Raw genomic sequence first — 18,236 nt, 5'->3', positions numbered from 1 at the left:
GTTGTACTAGGAGATTTGTCATGTAATTCAGCTGTTAAAAATTTATGTTGATATCCAGAGAGGTAAGGAGATTTTATAGTTCCCCTCCCTTCCCAGCTCTCTGTGGGAAGTATGAATTTTAGGACTCAGATCTAGTGCTACACAGGGCTCGTTTTTATTAGGAAGATGGAGTCTGGTTCTTGGTAACCAGAATTGGCATTAGAATGAACAGATGGATTTTAGAAGTTATTAAGCAGTGCTGGGGAGTTCAGTTTCATCCATTCAGTTGGTACAGGAATTCACAGGCACATCAAAAAATCACATTTGTTAGTACTTACTTTGGCTTAAAAATTAGTGTCCTTGCTTTTTGATGCTGGCATTGCACATTCTGAGTTGGGTGTGGATTTGCACATTTACTAACTCCCACTGTCTTTTGTGTTTCCTGGCAAGCTATAGAAATGAGTAGAAACAATTGTAAAATACTTCTTGCTTCCTACATAGATATGGTATCATAATCTTTTGCTTTTCTTTCTCAAGAGAGATTATTTTTCTAGTTCCTAATGGTCATTTTCTTCTAATCTTCTAATCTTGAAAATGGGTGCGGGAGGTGGGGAGGAAAATGGCAAAGAGAACAAAGCCCAACATTGTGACAGGACTCTTTAGTGTCACTGTGGGAAGCTTCCACCTGGCCAGTTGGTAAGGCAGCACAGGTATTTAAGTCTCATCTTCAACCTTGTGTTGATACCAAGTCACAGATAGACAGCAATGAAAATATAACTTGCTTTTTATAGGCAATTAAAAGGAAATTTATAACCTGCTTTCTGTAGGCAATTGAAAGGAAATTTGTGCTGAGGATGAAAGGGAAAATTAATAGTTCATATTGTCATTTTTTTCTCAGCAAACATTACCAAAAACATGGAAGGAAATATATATATACACACACACATATATATATAAATTTTTTTTTCCATTCCTTGGTGGCCTTGGTAATGCTCTTCCTCTGAATTACTGAATGGCATGCTTCCCACATACATTAAGAAGTTTGCCAGTTACTGTCTCCTTTAGGATTAACATAGGGATTCCTGGGATAGAAGGATGAGAATATTTCTTATCCTTCTATTCATAGTTGAATTAATTTTGGGTGGAGTGATGCAAAGTACTTCTATCTTTCAGGTTGATGGAATCGTGTGTCCTTAGAGCTCTAGTGTGAACAAGCTGTCTGTCACCTGACAAATGGCAGTGGTCAACCTAAGTGGGTTGGTAAATTTCTGCCCATTGAGGGTCTCTCCTTTATAATGGGGGCTTCTTATTTCAGCCCCTTTGTGAGAAAGTAGTGCACTGTGCTATATGCCAGAAAATCAGCATCTGTTTCTGTCCAGGCAAGCCCAGAGTCTGTTTTAATAGGAGATGATCAACTGAACGGAACTGGGCTGAGGATTTGCCAAACTAATTACTCTCCCTTAAAAACATAGAGAGCATTTTTCACCAGAATTTGTGATCTGGTCTTTAGAAAGTGATATCTATATATCTATATATCTCAAACTCACATGTGTGTAGTTACCCTTTTTGGTCCTAAAGGAGAAAAACTGATGAATCTTACTGGTTAAACTAAAATGGCAACATGTTTTCATTTTTCTAGAAAGAAAATATACCTTGAATGAAGGGTGTAATGTTAAGAAACAAGTTAAGGAAAAGATGTCTCTTTTTATGGTAGTGATTTTCTCAAGGATTTATGCCTTTTTTCACACACAGTGACAGTTGTAAAAATGCTCGGTTTTCCAAAATCAAATTAATGCCCTACTTCCAGTTTTACCACATGTGTGTGTGTGTAGGGGAAATCTGTGTGAATTTGATAACCTGTATCTAAATCCCAAATATGTCATAGTTTTTCCATAGAAATCATAATAGAAGAAATTGAACACTCATGTCTCTTTCCTGCATGAAAAATGTGGCATCATTGTATTATTATGCAATATTTATAGTTACGCTAGAAAGGCTCCCTCTGTTCTGTTTCCAGGGCAGATCCTTGGATCTTGCTTGTTTGGTGTAGATTATATGGAATTTCTCTTAGCTGCCCAGAAAGTTCAGCTAACCTGAGAATCAGGTTTCAGAGTTGTTCTTTGCTCTTCATCCTTCATCTCTGTGCTACCTTCCAGTTACTGCTGTGTGGCAGTATAGGCATGTCAAGTGTTGCACCATAAGTCACCTCAGTAATATGTTGGTCCTGCCTCAAAAGGAATCACACAATCTGAATGCGTATTTTTATTGAAAGGGAAAAATTCAGTATATAAGATTTACAAAGTAATTTTTATGGTTCCTTTATAATAGAACAAGAATCGGTGTCATGCCTTTTGCTAGCCAATTATTTTTAATTTGTCTCTTTGATGCTTAAAGATTTAAAGATAGAAGCTTAAACCTCTTTGTCAAGGCTTATTTAAACATGACAAGAGTGGGAGATGATAGATACTTTTTAAAGGGATATTTTTTAAACTGGATTGAACCTGTTAGGATTGTTTAATTGACTCAGTTTATCTCCTCTCTCAAATAATTTCTAACCCTTTCCAAATGTAAATAAAGGACTTAGTAAGTTAATCAGTAAAATGGCAATTTAATAGTTTAAAAAATAGTCTAAGTGCCACAAAAATCAACATGTCTATTACAAGTCAAACTAAAGATATATAATCAGTCTTTGTAATTATTCAGTATTGATTTCATTGTAATGAGACCTTTTTACAGTCACTTGGATTCAGTGTTTAAATATGTTAAAGAATTATTTAGATTATTAGAGTTACATGAAAGGTTCTGATCTTGTGATATGGACCTTGATATCTTCTTCTAGCGGGGGGCGGGGGTCTCAGGAAGAAGAGTGTTTAATATTTATCAGCCTTCAGCATACATGTACATCTACTTTTCACACCGGCAGATTATAGATATGTAATAGTAAATAACCAAATTATCATACAAGAGAACTTTGCTGACTTTTAAAGCAGAAAGCCAGTTGTGATATATCGGGTATAGAGCAGTGATCAAACAGGTATTGATCCATATCTGTTTTTGTTCAATAGCTTCTCCCCAAACTGTTTTCAATAGAAAAACATAGTGTATGGAGACCTTAGTATAAATGTTTACACACAATAATATATAATTACATACATGAAATGTCTTATTTTGAAGCATTTTAGACTTTCCAACAAGAATGCAAATTAATGTGAGCATTGCTTCATTTAACACTTAAAATATGGTTTCATTAAAAAATTAAAAATACTTTAACACTTGAAAAACTAAGTCTCCACTTGGTTTGGCTTAATGTCACCATTGGTAAAAATTAGATAATGTATTTATCCCCTACTATGTAAAATAGGTTACTTATCTGATGTGATTTTTGATGACGAGTAGATCTTATACTTCGCATTCTTTGTATGGCAGCTGCTGACACTTGCATTGTCCGTAACCATTAATGATAATGAAGGGCCCTTCGTGGGTGGGTTCATACTCATTATACGGTCCTTGGTCTGACATGTTTGACATATGGAGCCGTGTTTGGGATCGGAGCTGCCTGTGGTTCTGAATCATTGAGCACTGTCTAATTCTTCTTAAAGTGGGAGGGCAGCACTTCCTGGAGATAAACACTATAAAAATAATAAAAAAGAAAGAAAACAATAAAGCCATTGTTCCCGTAATTACTCTCTGAGTAAAGATGGCATTGTCTGGTTCAGGAAAGTGTTCCTCTGTAGTAACTGCTATGCCTGCAGTAGTTGGGATTTCTTTGTCTCCCACATGGTAACTTGATGAGCTTATTCTTTTTGTATATTCAGTAGTTGGATCTCTATAAGTTGTAGCCATGGCAGTAACCGTGGTTGACAAATTCCAGCAGAGCTGAAATCCATGGACTGCATCTAGAATATCCTCTCCTTGGGTGTGGTCAGGGCTGTGGCATAGGATGGAATGTTCCCACCGACCTTGGAAACGGCCTAACCAGGAGGCCAGAGCACATATGCGGGGGCTGCACTCCCACAGATTGCCCGAAAGGCCCACAGTTGTGAGGGATTTCAGGGAGTTTAGGATCTTGGAATCAAGACTGTTTAACTTGTTGTTATCCATGAGGAGTATTTTAAGATTAGGCATCGTTTCAAATACTGTCAAGTCGATGGCTTTGATTTCATTTCCAGTCAGATCTAGCTTTTCTAAAGTGCTCCAGGTCCACTCCATCCCACATGTCAAGTTGCTAATTTTGTTCCATTGCAAGAAGAGCGTGTGCAGACTGCTTAGCCGGAGGAAATGAGCAAAATTAATCTTTGTCAGCTGGTTGTGCTCTAGGTGAAGCTCTTTCAGTTTGATTAATCCTGCAAATCCATTTCGAGCCAAACTTCGCAAACGATTTGTGCTCAAATCCAGAAACTCCAGACTACGACAGTCCCAGAACAGACGTACTGGGATAGTCCGCAGGGAGTTGGAACGTAAGTGCAAGGTCTGCAGCTTCCGAAGGCCATAGAAGAGCTCTGGGTGCAGAGATGACAGCTGGTTAAAAGACAGGTCCAAATTTTGCAGGTTAATTAGTTGGGTAAAAGTTGTGTTTGGCAAGTAAAATATTTTGTTGGAACTTAAGATCAATTCCTTAAGTTTATATAGTCCTTGGAAAGCATCTTCTTTTACTGTTGAAATTTGATTGTGATCTAAGTGAAGCCAGGTAAGTTGACTGAAGCTGGCAAATTGATCTCTCTCGAGCTCTGTGATGTGATTGTGCCTCAGGGACAGGCCCAGAGAGCCCTTGTCCGTGGCGTTTGGCACTGAGTGGAAGCCCTGAGAGTCGCAGTAGAACAGCAGCTTCTCACAGCGGCATTTGGGGGGACACGCCATGCCCAGCGCAGGCAGCATTTTGAAAACCATACTCATTGCATACACTGCTGCCAGCATAGGGGCCCCTAATGGCCACTTGAAATGTAAGCCTGCAGAATATAATTTAAGGAAAACAAGAAGATAGGGTAGGTTTCAGCAGAACATATATATATATATATATATATATAGGCTGTTAAAAACAACAAGAATAACAACATAACATTATGAGGAGAGATTTTACTGCATAAAACTTACTTTCATTTGCTGCAGAAAAATTAACCTCGTTGGTATGACAGGAGCACAACTTAAACCTCTTAAGAAGCTAAAACATATTTCTATCACCAGCGATACGTGCCTTTACCTAACCCTCCAACTCCAGCACTGGCAGGGATTTCTCATAAAATGTGATTCAGTGGCTTATTTTTAAAGTGCGAGTCCTTGTTGACTGTAAAAGACATAAATTCATGGACTTACCCATTCTTCTGTGCACATTGGAGGCTGCATTCAGTCGAGGTTATCAGACTCAACGCAGTGAGTCTGTAAAAGGCTCTAACATACAGGAGCCTTTGACCAGTTTCCTGTTTTCTGTGTTCCAGGCTTTCCTATTAAAATTGAATCCGCCAGGGTGAGTTGTTTTTTTTTCCTTAGGATATTCCTCTAGCAAGCATTGGTTTCATTTTCCATGATGTTCTGATTCCCAAAACCAGTTCTGAATGCAAGTTATTAAATTTTTTTTTCCTCCTTGATTGTTGCTGGTCATCAAAGCTTCAGTCTTTCTGTTCCGTAGTCGTTAGTTCTCGCGGTCTTAACTTGTTGATGGCAGATGGGCTGCTTGTTGCAGAGAAGAGCTCCTGGAGCAGCATGAGTGCATTTACTGAAAAGCTTTTCCGAGAAACGGCACAAGAATGGATTTGCTTATGTGCTGCGACCACACAGAACTGTATATAGGCTGACGTCACTGGGTGACGTGTCTTTTGTTTGGGTTTTCCAGAAGCTTTACTGTTAAAAAGCACCGTGCTTTGTAACGGTATTGGGGGCTTGTAAGACCCCCTGCCCCCAGTTACAATAATGCAAGAAAGAAGAACTACTGACGTTAAAACGTTTTGTGTTCCTTCAGTGTAGAAAGCAGCAGTGAGGTTGTAATAAGGGCTGTATTCAAGAAGAACCATCTGAACAGTGAGTTGGGCTAGGAGAGTGATGATTCTTAATGCGTGTGAGAGTCAGTGTTGTACTGCCGATTCCTCGGAGTGATTATCTAGATGGGCAGAAGCAAGCATGATTGATTTATGAAGTACTGATTTAATGCCAGCCTATACCAAGGTAGTGTCGTTGCTGGTAGTTTGGAAAGCTACTCAATTGCGTTATAGTCATGCTTGGTTAAGATCAAAGTATGACTGTGATTTACTTGTAGATGTGTGGCTAAACTAAGTGGGCTTAGTTTCTTTGTCATTAAGAGCTTAACAATAAAGCACAAGAATAAAAGGGTGGGGGCTTCGAAAAGAAAGTATTTTGGCCTCTTTTTCCTTTGAGAATTTCAGGGAAACTAGTTTAAAATAGATTGTTTCCTTCTCTGTCCTATTTTATAACAGTGTTTTATTATCATGTTGATTGAAAAAAATAGTGCTGCATTGATCTTAGAAGAAAAAGGCAAGTTGCTATTGTCAGTTTGATACACGACTCAAATGCTAATGTGGAACAGAGGTTCCTAGTTTTACCTTAGCATCTCTACCTCCTTAACTAAAAGTCACAGCTAGTAACAGATTGGAGGGTTTGTGGCACTGAAATAATAGGGCATTTGCACACTAGCTCCTACTGGCACTCTTAAGAACTGACTGAATCTCACACTAGCTCTTGTTGGAATCTCTCTTGTGAATACAAAAGGTCATTTGTACTTTGGAATAGGATTTTTACTTTGGCTTGTTTTTGCTTGACTCCAGTGTCTCCCTGTGGGATAGTGCCATCACTTTCCAGACCTGGACTGTGAATGAACAGCACCAGGTTTAGAGATGTAAAAATGCTAAAGATGTTTCTAGCATGAGTCAGTGTCATGCATTCAAGTCTACTAAGATAATGCCTTTAATACATGATCTGACTGTATATAACTACCCCCCACCCCCATACCTTTGGTAATGTCCTTAGTTTTATTTCGGACATGAAGCAGAAATGTACTAACTGTGTCTATGAAGCAAGCTCTTGTGAGGGTTTCATTCACTGAGAAAGTCTAAGAAGTCATTACCTTAAGAGGTAAAATGCTTGTGCTGGAATGTGGTACTTGAGTGAGGGCTGGAAGACATGAAGGTGTCTTCCTTCCTTAGAGCACTGTGTAAAAGTGCTGTGGAAACTCTTTCACAAGGCAGATGTATTTTTGAGTTCCCAAAGCGATCCCTTGTTGCAAGTTTAATTGACAGAAATGCCTGGGAGGAGAAGTAAGCAAGAATGCGCCGAGGGCCAGTAGAGACAGGTCTGGCACCTGTGAAGGAAGAAGGGAAGGAGACACGGTCGCAGGCTGCTCCAGTGCAGTTCACTGGCTGAGCCGAGCCCTCAAGCCAAAGTTGCCTGTGAGATTTTGCTCACCTTCTCAGGAATGAGCACGCACTAGTATTTGCACCACCATGTTCCTGCATGGCCCTGGCTCAGAAAGGGAGAAGAGAGATGTGTAGGTGGAGCAATGCCACTGCCCCATTGACCTGGATTCCTCCTCCAGTCCAGCTCAGTGGGCTTGCTACATGCATGAGCTTGTGAAATTTTGTTGCTTGTTCAGTTTTCTGTGGATACAGGGTAAGCAAGGTCTAGCACACTAGGTTTCTGAAATGCATTTGCTACAATCCTGCCCCCACAGGTTCCCAAGAGAAGAGTCTCATAGAAGTATTGCCTTTTAAAATTTGTTTTTAATTGAAAGAAATAAGGTGAAGCCTTTTGGTGGTGCTTGCTTGTAATACCAGCACTCTAGAAGCCGGGGCAAGGAAGATCATGAGTTTGAGCCAAGCTTTGGCTACAAAGCAAGATCCTGTTTCCAAAAATAGGCAACAATTACCACCATTATATCACCCCTCAGGATGTTGTAAATGTCTTACTGAAGTCAGCCATGCTCTTGGTGAAAGAAGAAAAAGAAACTTTTAGCCACTTTATTTCCTTGGGTGAAAAAGCATGTAACCCAGTTGGGTTTAAACAACCATAATTAAGAATGAATTTTATGTAAAAAATTTTAAAGAAAAAAACCTCCTTACTCTTGGACTCTTGTTTTCTTCTTATATACTACAGTATTACTATAACGGAATTGTGGGCAAGGAAAATTACCCAGGAAACAGCACAATATTGTCATTTTAAATAAGAACAATGTCTTGCTGTGTTGCCCAGGCTGACCCTTACTCAAGATCACCCTGCCTCAGTCTCCTGAATAGCAGAGACTTATAGGTATTTACCACTACACCCAATAAGTCATTACTGTATTCATGACCTTAGGAAAGGGAGAAGTTGTTTGCTGTATTATAGTGTGGACAAAACACTGTTCTTACTAAGTCATCAGCTACCTTTCTCACCTACTTTTTAATTCAAAATGTTGAAGCTGTTGACCAAAGAAGATGAAAGCATTTGCTTTAAAAATCTGTAGAATAATGCACAATTCCCATTGGTGGAATTTTGTGTGACTTTGTAGTCTTTATCACTACTTTACCTTTATAAATGCCTTCCTTCTTTCTGAAACAAACTGGTTCTAAAGTTTCATCTTAGGGCAGCTTTCTTCTATATGTATATATATGCCTTTGACATAAAGTGGCAGCACTACTTCTGGAAAGTGATGTCTTTGTTATCTGTTTCAATTCTCAGTTCTTCAGGTGTTAAGAATGGTTTGAAAGCCAGATGCAGGTGGTTCATGCCTGTAATCCTAGCTTCTTGGGAGGCTGAGATCTGAGAATTGCAATTCAAATCCAGCCCAGCCCAGGCAGGAAGACTGGTGAGACTTTACCCAAAAAGCTGGAAGTGGCGCTGTGGCGTATATGGTAGAGTGCTAGCCTGGAACAGAAAAGCTCAAGGACAGTTGCCCAGGCTGGCATCCCTCCACCCCCAAAAAGGAGTCATTTTTAATTAATAAGTGAGTCATGTAGCAAGCTTTAGATAACCATTTGTCTACATTCCTCAGCATAAGTTTGCTTTTAATATATTGCTAACTGGAGAGAGTTATTCCCCTACTTGGAGAAGCAGACATAAAGATATATAAATGAATGAAATTTTCTTTTTCCATGGTAAAGAACTTCATATTTGCTTTATGCCAAAAGCCAAATGTCTCTTTAATTGTACAGTTAGAATTGTTGATGCCCAAGAACCAGAGTTACACAGAGGTGTCCTAGACATCACGTTAAAACAAACATTCATTCATTTAGTGCTAGTCCTGGGACTTGAACTCAAGGCATTGGTACTGCCTCTGAGCTTTTTTGCTCAAGGCTAGCTAGCACTCTACCACTTGAGCAACAGCTAAGTTTCTAGGTTTTTTTTTTTTTAGCAGATAATTAGAGATGAGTATCATGGACTTTCCTGCCCAGGCTTGCTTCAAACCTCAGCCCTCAGATCTCAGCTACCTGAGTAGCTAGGATTACAAGTGTGAGCCTGGCAAACAGATCTTTTTGCTGGCAGTCGACAATGGCTGCCTGGAAAAATCTCTTCAGTGTTAAAAAAAACAAAAAAAAAAAAAAAAAAAAAAGCCAAACCTAACCAGTAGCATTTAGGGTAGAGGTCTTAGGCTTTGTTGGTCTGACTGTGTCCTCTGCTGAAGCATTTGGTGCCTGGCCACAAACATTCCTTATTGTTTTTTTAGGAAGCCCTATTGTCACTGCTAAGCCAGGGACATATATATCACAATTAAAGGTGAGCAGAGACCCTAGTCAGTGGAATAGAGCCTCACAATTAGGTAGCAACTGAGGATCACTAATTCTAGTTTGCCCACAACTTCCAGTAAGTCATCAGGCTGAATATCTGAAGAGCCTAAGTCCTTAATGCCTCCAAGTCTAAACCTTTAAAATAAGCCTATGCAAATATTCAAGAAAACTCTGAACCCCCGAACACTCTGACCTAAGCATTTTGGGTAAAAGATGGTCAATGTGTATGCTCCAGGATTACTTTTCCTCACATTAATAACTTTATTTGTGCACAGATAAAAAACTATGTTGAATTTTATTACTTAACTTAAAAAGAAAGTCTTGTTTTACATACCAGTAAGCTTTCTACTTTCATGAAGTTTCATGTTTTGTGTATGGATATGCAGTAATCCCTGTTATATTTTTAGATGGTTGGAACCTTAAAATTACTTAGTCAAATTAAAATATGTATAATACATTTAAAGGAATGATTTTACTTAAAAGTGGTTAGTAACCTAAAAGGTTAATTAGATAACTACTTCCTAACTACAACTCTTGATTTATGAGGCATGAATTTCTATTTCCTGTAGTAAGACAAATTAATTTTTGAGGAATTTTGGCAAAGATAGAATTAACAGATTCAGGGTGTGGGCTGGCATTGTATCTTTGGGGGTTAGGTGGGAGTCTGGGAGTCTGGTGCTAGCTAGAGTGGTGCAGTACTGCTGAGTCACAACTCCCTCCCTTCCCTGTTTTTCACAGGCTATTTATTTATTTGCCAAGCTGATGATTTGAACTCAGGGCTTGAGCACTGTCCCCGAGCTTCTTTTTGCTCAAGGCTGGCACTCTACCTCTTGTGCCACAACCCTACTTCTGGCCTTTTCTGTTTATGTGGTACTGAGGAATTGGACGGACCCAGGTCCTCGTGCATGCTAGGCAAGCTCTCAACCACTAAGCCACATTCCCAGCCCCTCACAGGTTATTTTTAAGGTAGGGTCTCACATCCTGTCTCGGTGTGTAGCTGAGCCATTATCTGTCTACTTTTTTTTTGTTTTTGTTTTTGTTTTTGTTTTTGGCCAGTCCTGGGCCTTGGACTCAGGGCCTGAGCACTGTCCCTGGCTTCTTCCCGCTCAAGGCTAGCACTCTGCCACTTGAGCCACAGCACCGCTTCTGGCCGTTTTCTGTATATGTGGTGCTGGGGAATCGAACCTAGGGCCTCGTGTATCCGAGGCAGGCACTCTTGCCACTAGGCTATATCCCCAGCCCCCATTATCTGTCTACTTTTAAGCCTCCCATTGTCACTGGGATCACAGGTGCCCCCCCTGCTTCCCTTCTTTGGAGATGGAGTTGCATAAATTTTCTACCCTGGCTGACCTGACATAGTGATTCTCCTGGCTTCCCTCGTATTGAAATGATGTGTGTGCTGCCTTGCCCAGCCATGGGTTAAGAAGGGCCTCGTAAGGCCTTGAGCTTCCATCCTCCAGTTTTCAGCAGCTTGGATTATTGACAAGCCACTGGTACCCAGCTTGGCATATCTCAAAATGAAGTTTCCTGTGTGACTAATTTTTGCAGATGTTAACTTAAAAGTTTAAAATCCTTCCTTCCAACATTCTTGAGTTACAGATTGGGCTCTCATGAGGTCAGTGAGCCCAACCTTTGGGTTTCAGATTCCATATATTTTCTTGATTCTGAAAGCTGACACTCGAGCACTTGAGATGCAGATCCACTCTGGCTTTTGCTGGTTGTAAATGAGAGTCTCATATTTGTCTGCCTGGGCTGGCCTTGAACTGTGATCCTCAGACCTTAGATTCCTGAGTAGTTAGGATAATAGGCATAAGCCACCAGTGCCCGATAATCTTGGATATTTTGATCTTTAGATTTTTCCAGAAAGTAATTAGGCATCTTTAAGTTGACTTAGTTTTCTTCTGACCCATGGTCAGAAGAATAAATCATACCTTATTTCTCAGATTGTAATCTTCATACCTGAATCTGTTTTTGTTAATGACATCCCTTCCTCACAAACTACCACCTGCAAGAATATTAGTGGAGCATTTGAATTGATTACCAGCACAAAAGTGCAGGAGGAATGTGACTGATTTGATTTGATAGCGACTATATCAATTCACACTTACATTTCACCTTCTAATATTCATAAGTTCTCTCCTACCTCCTTTCTGTCCTCTGCTAAATAATTTAACATCCCTCAATATTTTTTTCTCTTTTCTTCTCTAACAACCCTTAGAGATAAGTGGCATCATCCCCATTTAACAGAAGGTAAGAGATAAAGTGAATAACAAATTACATAAGACACGTAATAAGCACATAACCACATTTCTCTGCCCTGATTGACCAGAGGTGGCTTGTTGTATGTGTATGAACAGCATACCTACACAAGAAGGTCCCAAAGGCACCAAATTCCTTTGTCCATTTGTATTTCTTCTGGGATTATTAAAGTTTTAGAGGGAAAAAAAAAAACCACTTTTTTGGGTGAGAACTCATTTTAAAATTTCATAGTTTAGTATAGTTTTATGTCTTACTACATACTTCTAGGAACACAGTTGTACCTGAGATAATAACTTCAATTTGCATGTATTTCATTTTTGTGTAGTTACCGAGGCAAATCTAAACCTCATGATTTCTGAAGAAATGTTGTTTACATACCTTTCCAAAAGTTAATATGTTCCTTTCTAAACAATTACATTAAGCTTAGCTTGGAAATTCTAAAAATATGACTGAAGTATTTTTAAAAAGCATTCTGATTTGAGCTGCATGATATATGTTATTAACTCTGATTGGTCATGGTACATCTGTTTTAAAATTTATTTTAAAGTCATGTAGTTTTAGAGCTGGGCACCAGTGGCTCACCTATAATCCCAGCTACTCAGAAGGCCGAGATCAGAGAACTGTGCTTCGAAGCTAACCAGGGCAGAAAGTCGGTGAGACTCTTTATTTCCAGTAGACTACTAAAAAAGCTGGGAGTGGCCCAAGTGGGTAGAGCGCTGGCCTTGAGCAAAAGCAGTTCAGGGACAGTTTCCCGGGCCTGAGTTCAAGCCCCAGGAAGACCTGCTTTCATCTCTTGACATTTTTTAAATCTCAGATTATCAACGCCCTTGTTCTTAGAGCTTACTGCAGCTGGTTCAGTAATGAAATTGCCGTATGCTGAACCTTGAGTTAAACTTTTTATCTTTTTAGGGAGAGCGAGGTATGTAGCCTAGCTTGGCCTTAAACTCTCAACACTGCCTCAGCCTCCCAGATGCTAAGTTCACAGGGATGTACCAACACACTCAGATTAATGAATTAATTTATTTTGTGCTGGCACTGGGGTTTGAACTCGGGGAGCCTGGGAGCTTTTTAGCTCCTGGCTGGCACTCTACTTCTTAAGCCCCAGCTCCACTTCTGGACTTTAGATGGTAAATTGGAGATGAGTCTTATGGACTTTCCTGCCTAGGTTGTCTTCAAACCATAACCCTCAGATCTCAGGCATCTGAATAGCTAGGGTTTCAGGCATGAACCACCTGTGTCTGCTGATAAATTTAATTTTTAAAGGTGAATTTTAAGCAAAACCCTGATTTTGCAAAATCAGGAAAATCAAAAGTTAAGAGACCAACTTAGGATGCAGGTTGAGATCCTGTCTCTTAAAAACAAAAAATAATGACAAAAAAAGTCCTGTCTCTCGAATCTTATTTTGGAAAAACTGTCATTTTAATCATCGGATCATATAAAGACTAACAAACAACTAGTATTACTCATGTATTTTTGGTGATGCTCATGTGAACAAATTGTGCTATCAGATGTGTGAAGGTATAACACATTCATTTATGCAGGTCACATAATACTTGGTAGTGATAATAAATGTTGCTTTTTTGTTTTTAAAGATACTATGGAGCCTAAGAGGTTTTTGTTTTTTTAATTAACAAAAGATGTTTTTATCACTCTCTGCTTCCACTGTTTTCCAACTTAGTTGTGTTTGTCTGCTTGTTTGCAGTTCTGGGGCTTTGTGTATGTTGGGCATGTGTGAAACCACTTGACCCTTCTTCCCGGTTGAATTGTACTGTTTATCCAATGTTGATTTGAGCTCTTAAGTGATGATAAATTAAAGTTTCTTTTAACTTACTCCAGTGCGCATCTCTTTACCTTTTATGCAGGCTGGCCGTAAAGAAAGAAGTGACGCTCTCAATTCTGCAATAGATAAAATGACCAAGAAGACCAGGGACCTGCGTCGACAGGTAACACAAAAGAAAGCAGGGATTGCTTTTCTCGGTTCTCACATTTTTAGTTTTGATTAAAATGTAATGCTAGACTCATTTTTCATTGAAAGAATGGATTTTTCACAAAAAGTGGCTCTGTGTTTTATTAATATTAAGCTTCATAGTGGTGGGAGACTTGTGTTAATAAATAGGGTCCCAGGGGGATGAACTAAATAAACGAGTTTTAGCATGTAAAGGGTGCATAGGAGCAAAGTCAATTTAAGATGACTGGGGGAAATAAGTTCTAAGGACCTGTTACATTGGCTCACATATGGGAGACACAGAAATTCTAGTTACTACTTTGACTTGACCTACTCTGAAAATCATTTTCAGTTAGATCCCTTAACTTATTGGGGAAAATGTATTTCCAGTTCAAATATGTTAGTATAGCAATATTTCACATGCCAGATTCCATGTTAGTAAATATAAACAATCTATTTATTTAATGATAAATAATTCAGTTAACATTTTGTAATCAAATTGAACTTTACTATTTAAAAATTAGGGCTAGGATCATAAAATAATGTGTTAAGGCTTTAGAAGTTAATAGTAATTTCCAAGATAAGTGGAGAACATTTGTTGTTCATGTAAGATGATAAAGTTCATTATCATTATACAATTTCCTTTTGATAAAATAGTATCAGAAATGGTTATAAAAATAATCTTTTAAGTATTAAGGCTCATACTCATACTTTGCTAACCCCTTTAAACAAACGAGAATGTATTTTTTTTCCTCTTCTCACTGCATTTAAAGAGTTACTCTTATTATATACATCCCAAGGTGATGCACCGGCTCAACCCAGAGCCGCTTTCTATTCGGCTTCGTAGTACTCTTTTACGAGTTTGTCCTTAGTTTTGCAATTCCCAAGAATAAAGGATATTTCTTTAAAATTGAGAGTGTGTTCTGCGACTACAGCGTAAGCCATTGTCTCCAGGATCCTTGTCTCTGGTTATGTAACTGTGTTGCTTATTGAAGGGTCCTCCTGTGAGTGTACCTGATGTTTCATAGGCTTCCATTGAATACAAAGATGTGGGCGGGAGTGAAGGGTGGAGAGCCGGTGGAGGAAGCCACTTCTTAGTAGGAACAGGAATCACATTCATACAATTTAACTCCTAGCTTCGCAAGGCTGTCATGGACCATGTTTCAGATTCTTTCCTGGAAACCAATGTTCCACTTTTAGTATTGATTGAAGCTGCAAAAAACGGAAATGAGAAAGAAGTTAAGGAGTATGCTCAAGTTTTTCGTGAACATGCCAACAAGTTGATTGAGGTAAGTGTATTAGCAGTTTTCTTAACTGTAAATAACCATAAAATGTGGTGGGAAGTTTCAGTAATATAGTTTTTAAGGATTCACCTAATATATAACATAATATTCCCATGCCACTGGACATATATCCCAAACTAGCCTTTTTGCTAGTTTAATTTTGTAGATAATTCCTCTCTAGAAACACCATCACTTAATGATAATGCATATAAGAACAGATCATGACGGAAGATTCAAAACGATGGTACAGAACGTGTTAGCAGCTAAGAACAGGAACTTGAAGTTACACTGCCTGGGCTTTCATCTTGGCAAGTTACTTCTCTCAATTCCCATTTTTTTTGTCTTTAAAAAGAAGATCCTGGCCCGACGCCAGTTGTTGAGCCTGTAACCAGGAGGCTGAGATCTGAGGATCACAGTTTGAAACCAGCTCCGAGAAGAAAAGTCCCTGTGAGACTCTTATCTCCAATTAATCACTCAAAAACCAGAAGTGGCGCTGTGGCCCAAGTGGTAGAGCACCAGCCTTGAGCAAAAGAGCTCAGGGACAGTGGCCAGGCCCTGAGTTCAAGCCCAGGACCAACAAAAAAACAAACAAACAAAAAAAGAGAATCCTGGTCCTGGACTGGGACATGGATCAAGTGGTAGAATAACTTGTCTACCAAATATGAGGCTCTGAGTTCAGTCCTTAATACCATGAAAAAGATGATGATACTCCTGATACCTACCTTGGATCAGAACAGAAGATGATTGTGGGAGATGTTTAGCCTTCTTGCCAGAGTGTTGGGCTCATACAATCTTCTTATTTTAAAAGTGAAGAAAATAACATGCTGCTAATTAGATAGGTTTATATAGTAAATATCTGTGTGGAAATGTTTGGCTTTTCGTGTGATAAGAACACAAAAAGTGTCATTTAAATTTCTAGATAAATTAGCCTTCTACTTTTCCTAATTGAACTTATGTTGTTTAATTCATTGCTTTGTTTTGGAAATGTGATACATAATAAACATACATACAAGATATTTGGCTTTGTAACTGCAGTATAGAAACCTAGTATTTGGTAAAGATATTCCACAGACCATTTGGTAGATTGGTCCCTATTAAGAACATAAAATGAGCCTTCATATAAAATGTGTGTCTTGTACATTTGGACTTATAGTGACATGACATTAGTCTAGGTTAGGAATGTAAAAACATTTTAAGGGAAACATTAAGTGTGTTACAAATTTTGCATCTAGTGTTCTTTGTATATAAATTGAGTGTTATTCTGACCTTAATTATAGATAGAATACATAGGTCAGTCTACTATTCAAGCTAATGATCCTGGCATTTGAACTAAAATTGGAGAATTTCATTTGTGTCTCTGTAATTTTGCTCACAGTAGTCACATGACAGTATAAGTTGTAATTTCCAAATGTACAAAGATTGTGTTCAGGAAGCCAGTCTCTTGAAAGCAGCCTATGTATTAGAAACTGTGTTTGAATGACAAGAATTAAGAACACTGCCAGCCCAGGGCCTTAAGTACCAGCATGATAATGAGCTCCGTGTGGCAGCTAAACAGAGGACAGTCCTTGTCTTCATTGGAGTTGGAGGGTCCTTTATTGGGATCCGTTGTGTTATCCTCAGTCTCCCTTGTCATACTCACAAAGCTGATACTTGCTTAGTACCTACTGTATAGTAGTAATGCTTACTTTCCCACAGCAACATTTTTCAGTTAAGGAAACTGAGGCTCGAAAAGGCTGAGTACTTGTCCATTTACTCAACTTTTATTCCTCCAACCATGGTGATTGTGCACTCAACTCAATGGCATAGTGGACAACTAACAAACACACTGGGTGAAGCACTGGGTGAACCAATTGACTTTTTAAACTTGGCTGCAGGAGCTTTACCCAGGCGTATACTTTTTATTTTATTCTGAACACCAGTAACTGAGATTTCCCTAAGGGACTGAAGCGTGATGTTTCTCACTGTGGCTTAGTTGTCGCCCCTTTCTTACCTCCTTTCCCTTTCTCTGCCCTGTGTGCTCATCACCTTCCCCATCTTATGTATGTATTAAATGACACATAAGTTTTAATTACTTAAGGCATAACCATAGTCTCTGCAGTACTAAACTGCAGTTAAATGGCATTTATAATAACAGAGTGTAGACATATCATTGCATATGTGTGAGAAAAAGGACAAGAGTTTTTATAATGTGCTGTATATGCCTCAAATTTCTGACTGAAGGCAGATCTTCATTCTTCAGTGCTAGGCTTTTCCCCTCACCACTTTGTATTATAATGAACTTTGAACTAGAGACTTACTTTAGTGAAGGAAAAGTGCTTCATTGTGAGTCACTTGTGAACCTCTTCATTTCTTTTCATTATTTCTCTTCTAACTGGAGTAAATGCCTGTCCATTGACCAACATCAGGTTGGGGTCTCCTTTCTCCTGGTGATTCAGTAAGAGTAAGCGTACTACATAAAGCTAGGCTCAGACCTGTAATCCTAGCTACTCAGGAGGCTGAGATCCAAAGACTGTGGCTCAAAGTCAGCCTGGGCAGGCAAGCCTGTGAGACTCCTAATCCAACGAACTACTAAGGAAAAGGCAGAAGTGATACTGTTGCCCAAGTGGTAGAACTGTAGCCTTTAGAAAAAGAATCTCAGAGACAGCACCCAGGCCTTCCCTCTCTCTCTCTCTCTCTCTCTCTCTCTCTCTCTCTCTCTCTCTCTCTCTCTCTCTCTCTCTCTCTCACACACACACACACACACACACACACGGCTGGGAATGTGGCTTAGTGGTAGAGTGCTTTCCTTGCATGCATGAAGCCCTGGGTTCAATTCCTCAGCACCACATAAACAGAAAAGGCCAGAAGTGGCGCTGTGGCTCAAGTGGTAGAGTGCTAACTTTGAGCACAAAGAGGCTCAGAGACCGTGCTCAGGCCCTGAGTCCAAGCCCCAGGACTGGCCCAAAAAAGAGTGCTGCATAACCATTGGGCAGGGGTGGTGGCAGTAAGCCTCTGACAGGCAAGGAGAAGTTCAGATTTTGTAGCCATAGAGGATTATGTCAAATGGTTTTGTAAGGACTGAAC

At 39.3% G+C, this 18,236-nt stretch overlaps 2 protein-coding genes across 4 annotated transcripts in view; one reads left to right on the top strand and one right to left on the bottom strand.

The window, feature by feature from the left end:
- Ctnna1 (catenin alpha 1) overlaps nt 1-18,236 on the top strand; it is a 125,791-nt gene that overhangs the window by 78,181 nt on the left and 29,374 nt on the right. For all 3 annotated transcript variants that reach the window (XM_048331633.1, XM_048331632.1, XM_048331635.1), the window contains 2 exons: nt 13,808-13,888; nt 15,027-15,179. In XM_048331633.1, the coding sequence (XP_048187590.1) occupies nt 13,808-13,888; nt 15,027-15,179 (234 nt within the window). The remainder of the gene's footprint in view (nt 1-13,807; nt 13,889-15,026; nt 15,180-18,236) is intronic.
- Lrrtm2 (leucine rich repeat transmembrane neuronal 2) lies at nt 1,689-7,927 on the bottom strand. The gene is made up of 2 exons (XM_048331636.1): nt 5,290-7,927; nt 1,689-4,925 (listed from the first exon to the last, which is right to left on the bottom strand). The coding sequence occupies exons 1-2, from the start codon at nt 5,291-5,293 to the stop codon at nt 3,379-3,381; spliced, it is 1,551 nt and encodes a 516-aa protein (XP_048187593.1). The 5' UTR covers nt 5,294-7,927; the 3' UTR covers nt 1,689-3,378.

This window comes from Perognathus longimembris, chromosome 22, assembly GCF_023159225.1.
Source record: "Perognathus longimembris pacificus isolate PPM17 chromosome 22, ASM2315922v1, whole genome shotgun sequence".
Taxonomy (NCBI): domain Eukaryota; kingdom Metazoa; phylum Chordata; class Mammalia; order Rodentia; family Heteromyidae; genus Perognathus; species Perognathus longimembris.
This window is presented reverse-complemented; position numbering and strand designations above follow the sequence as displayed.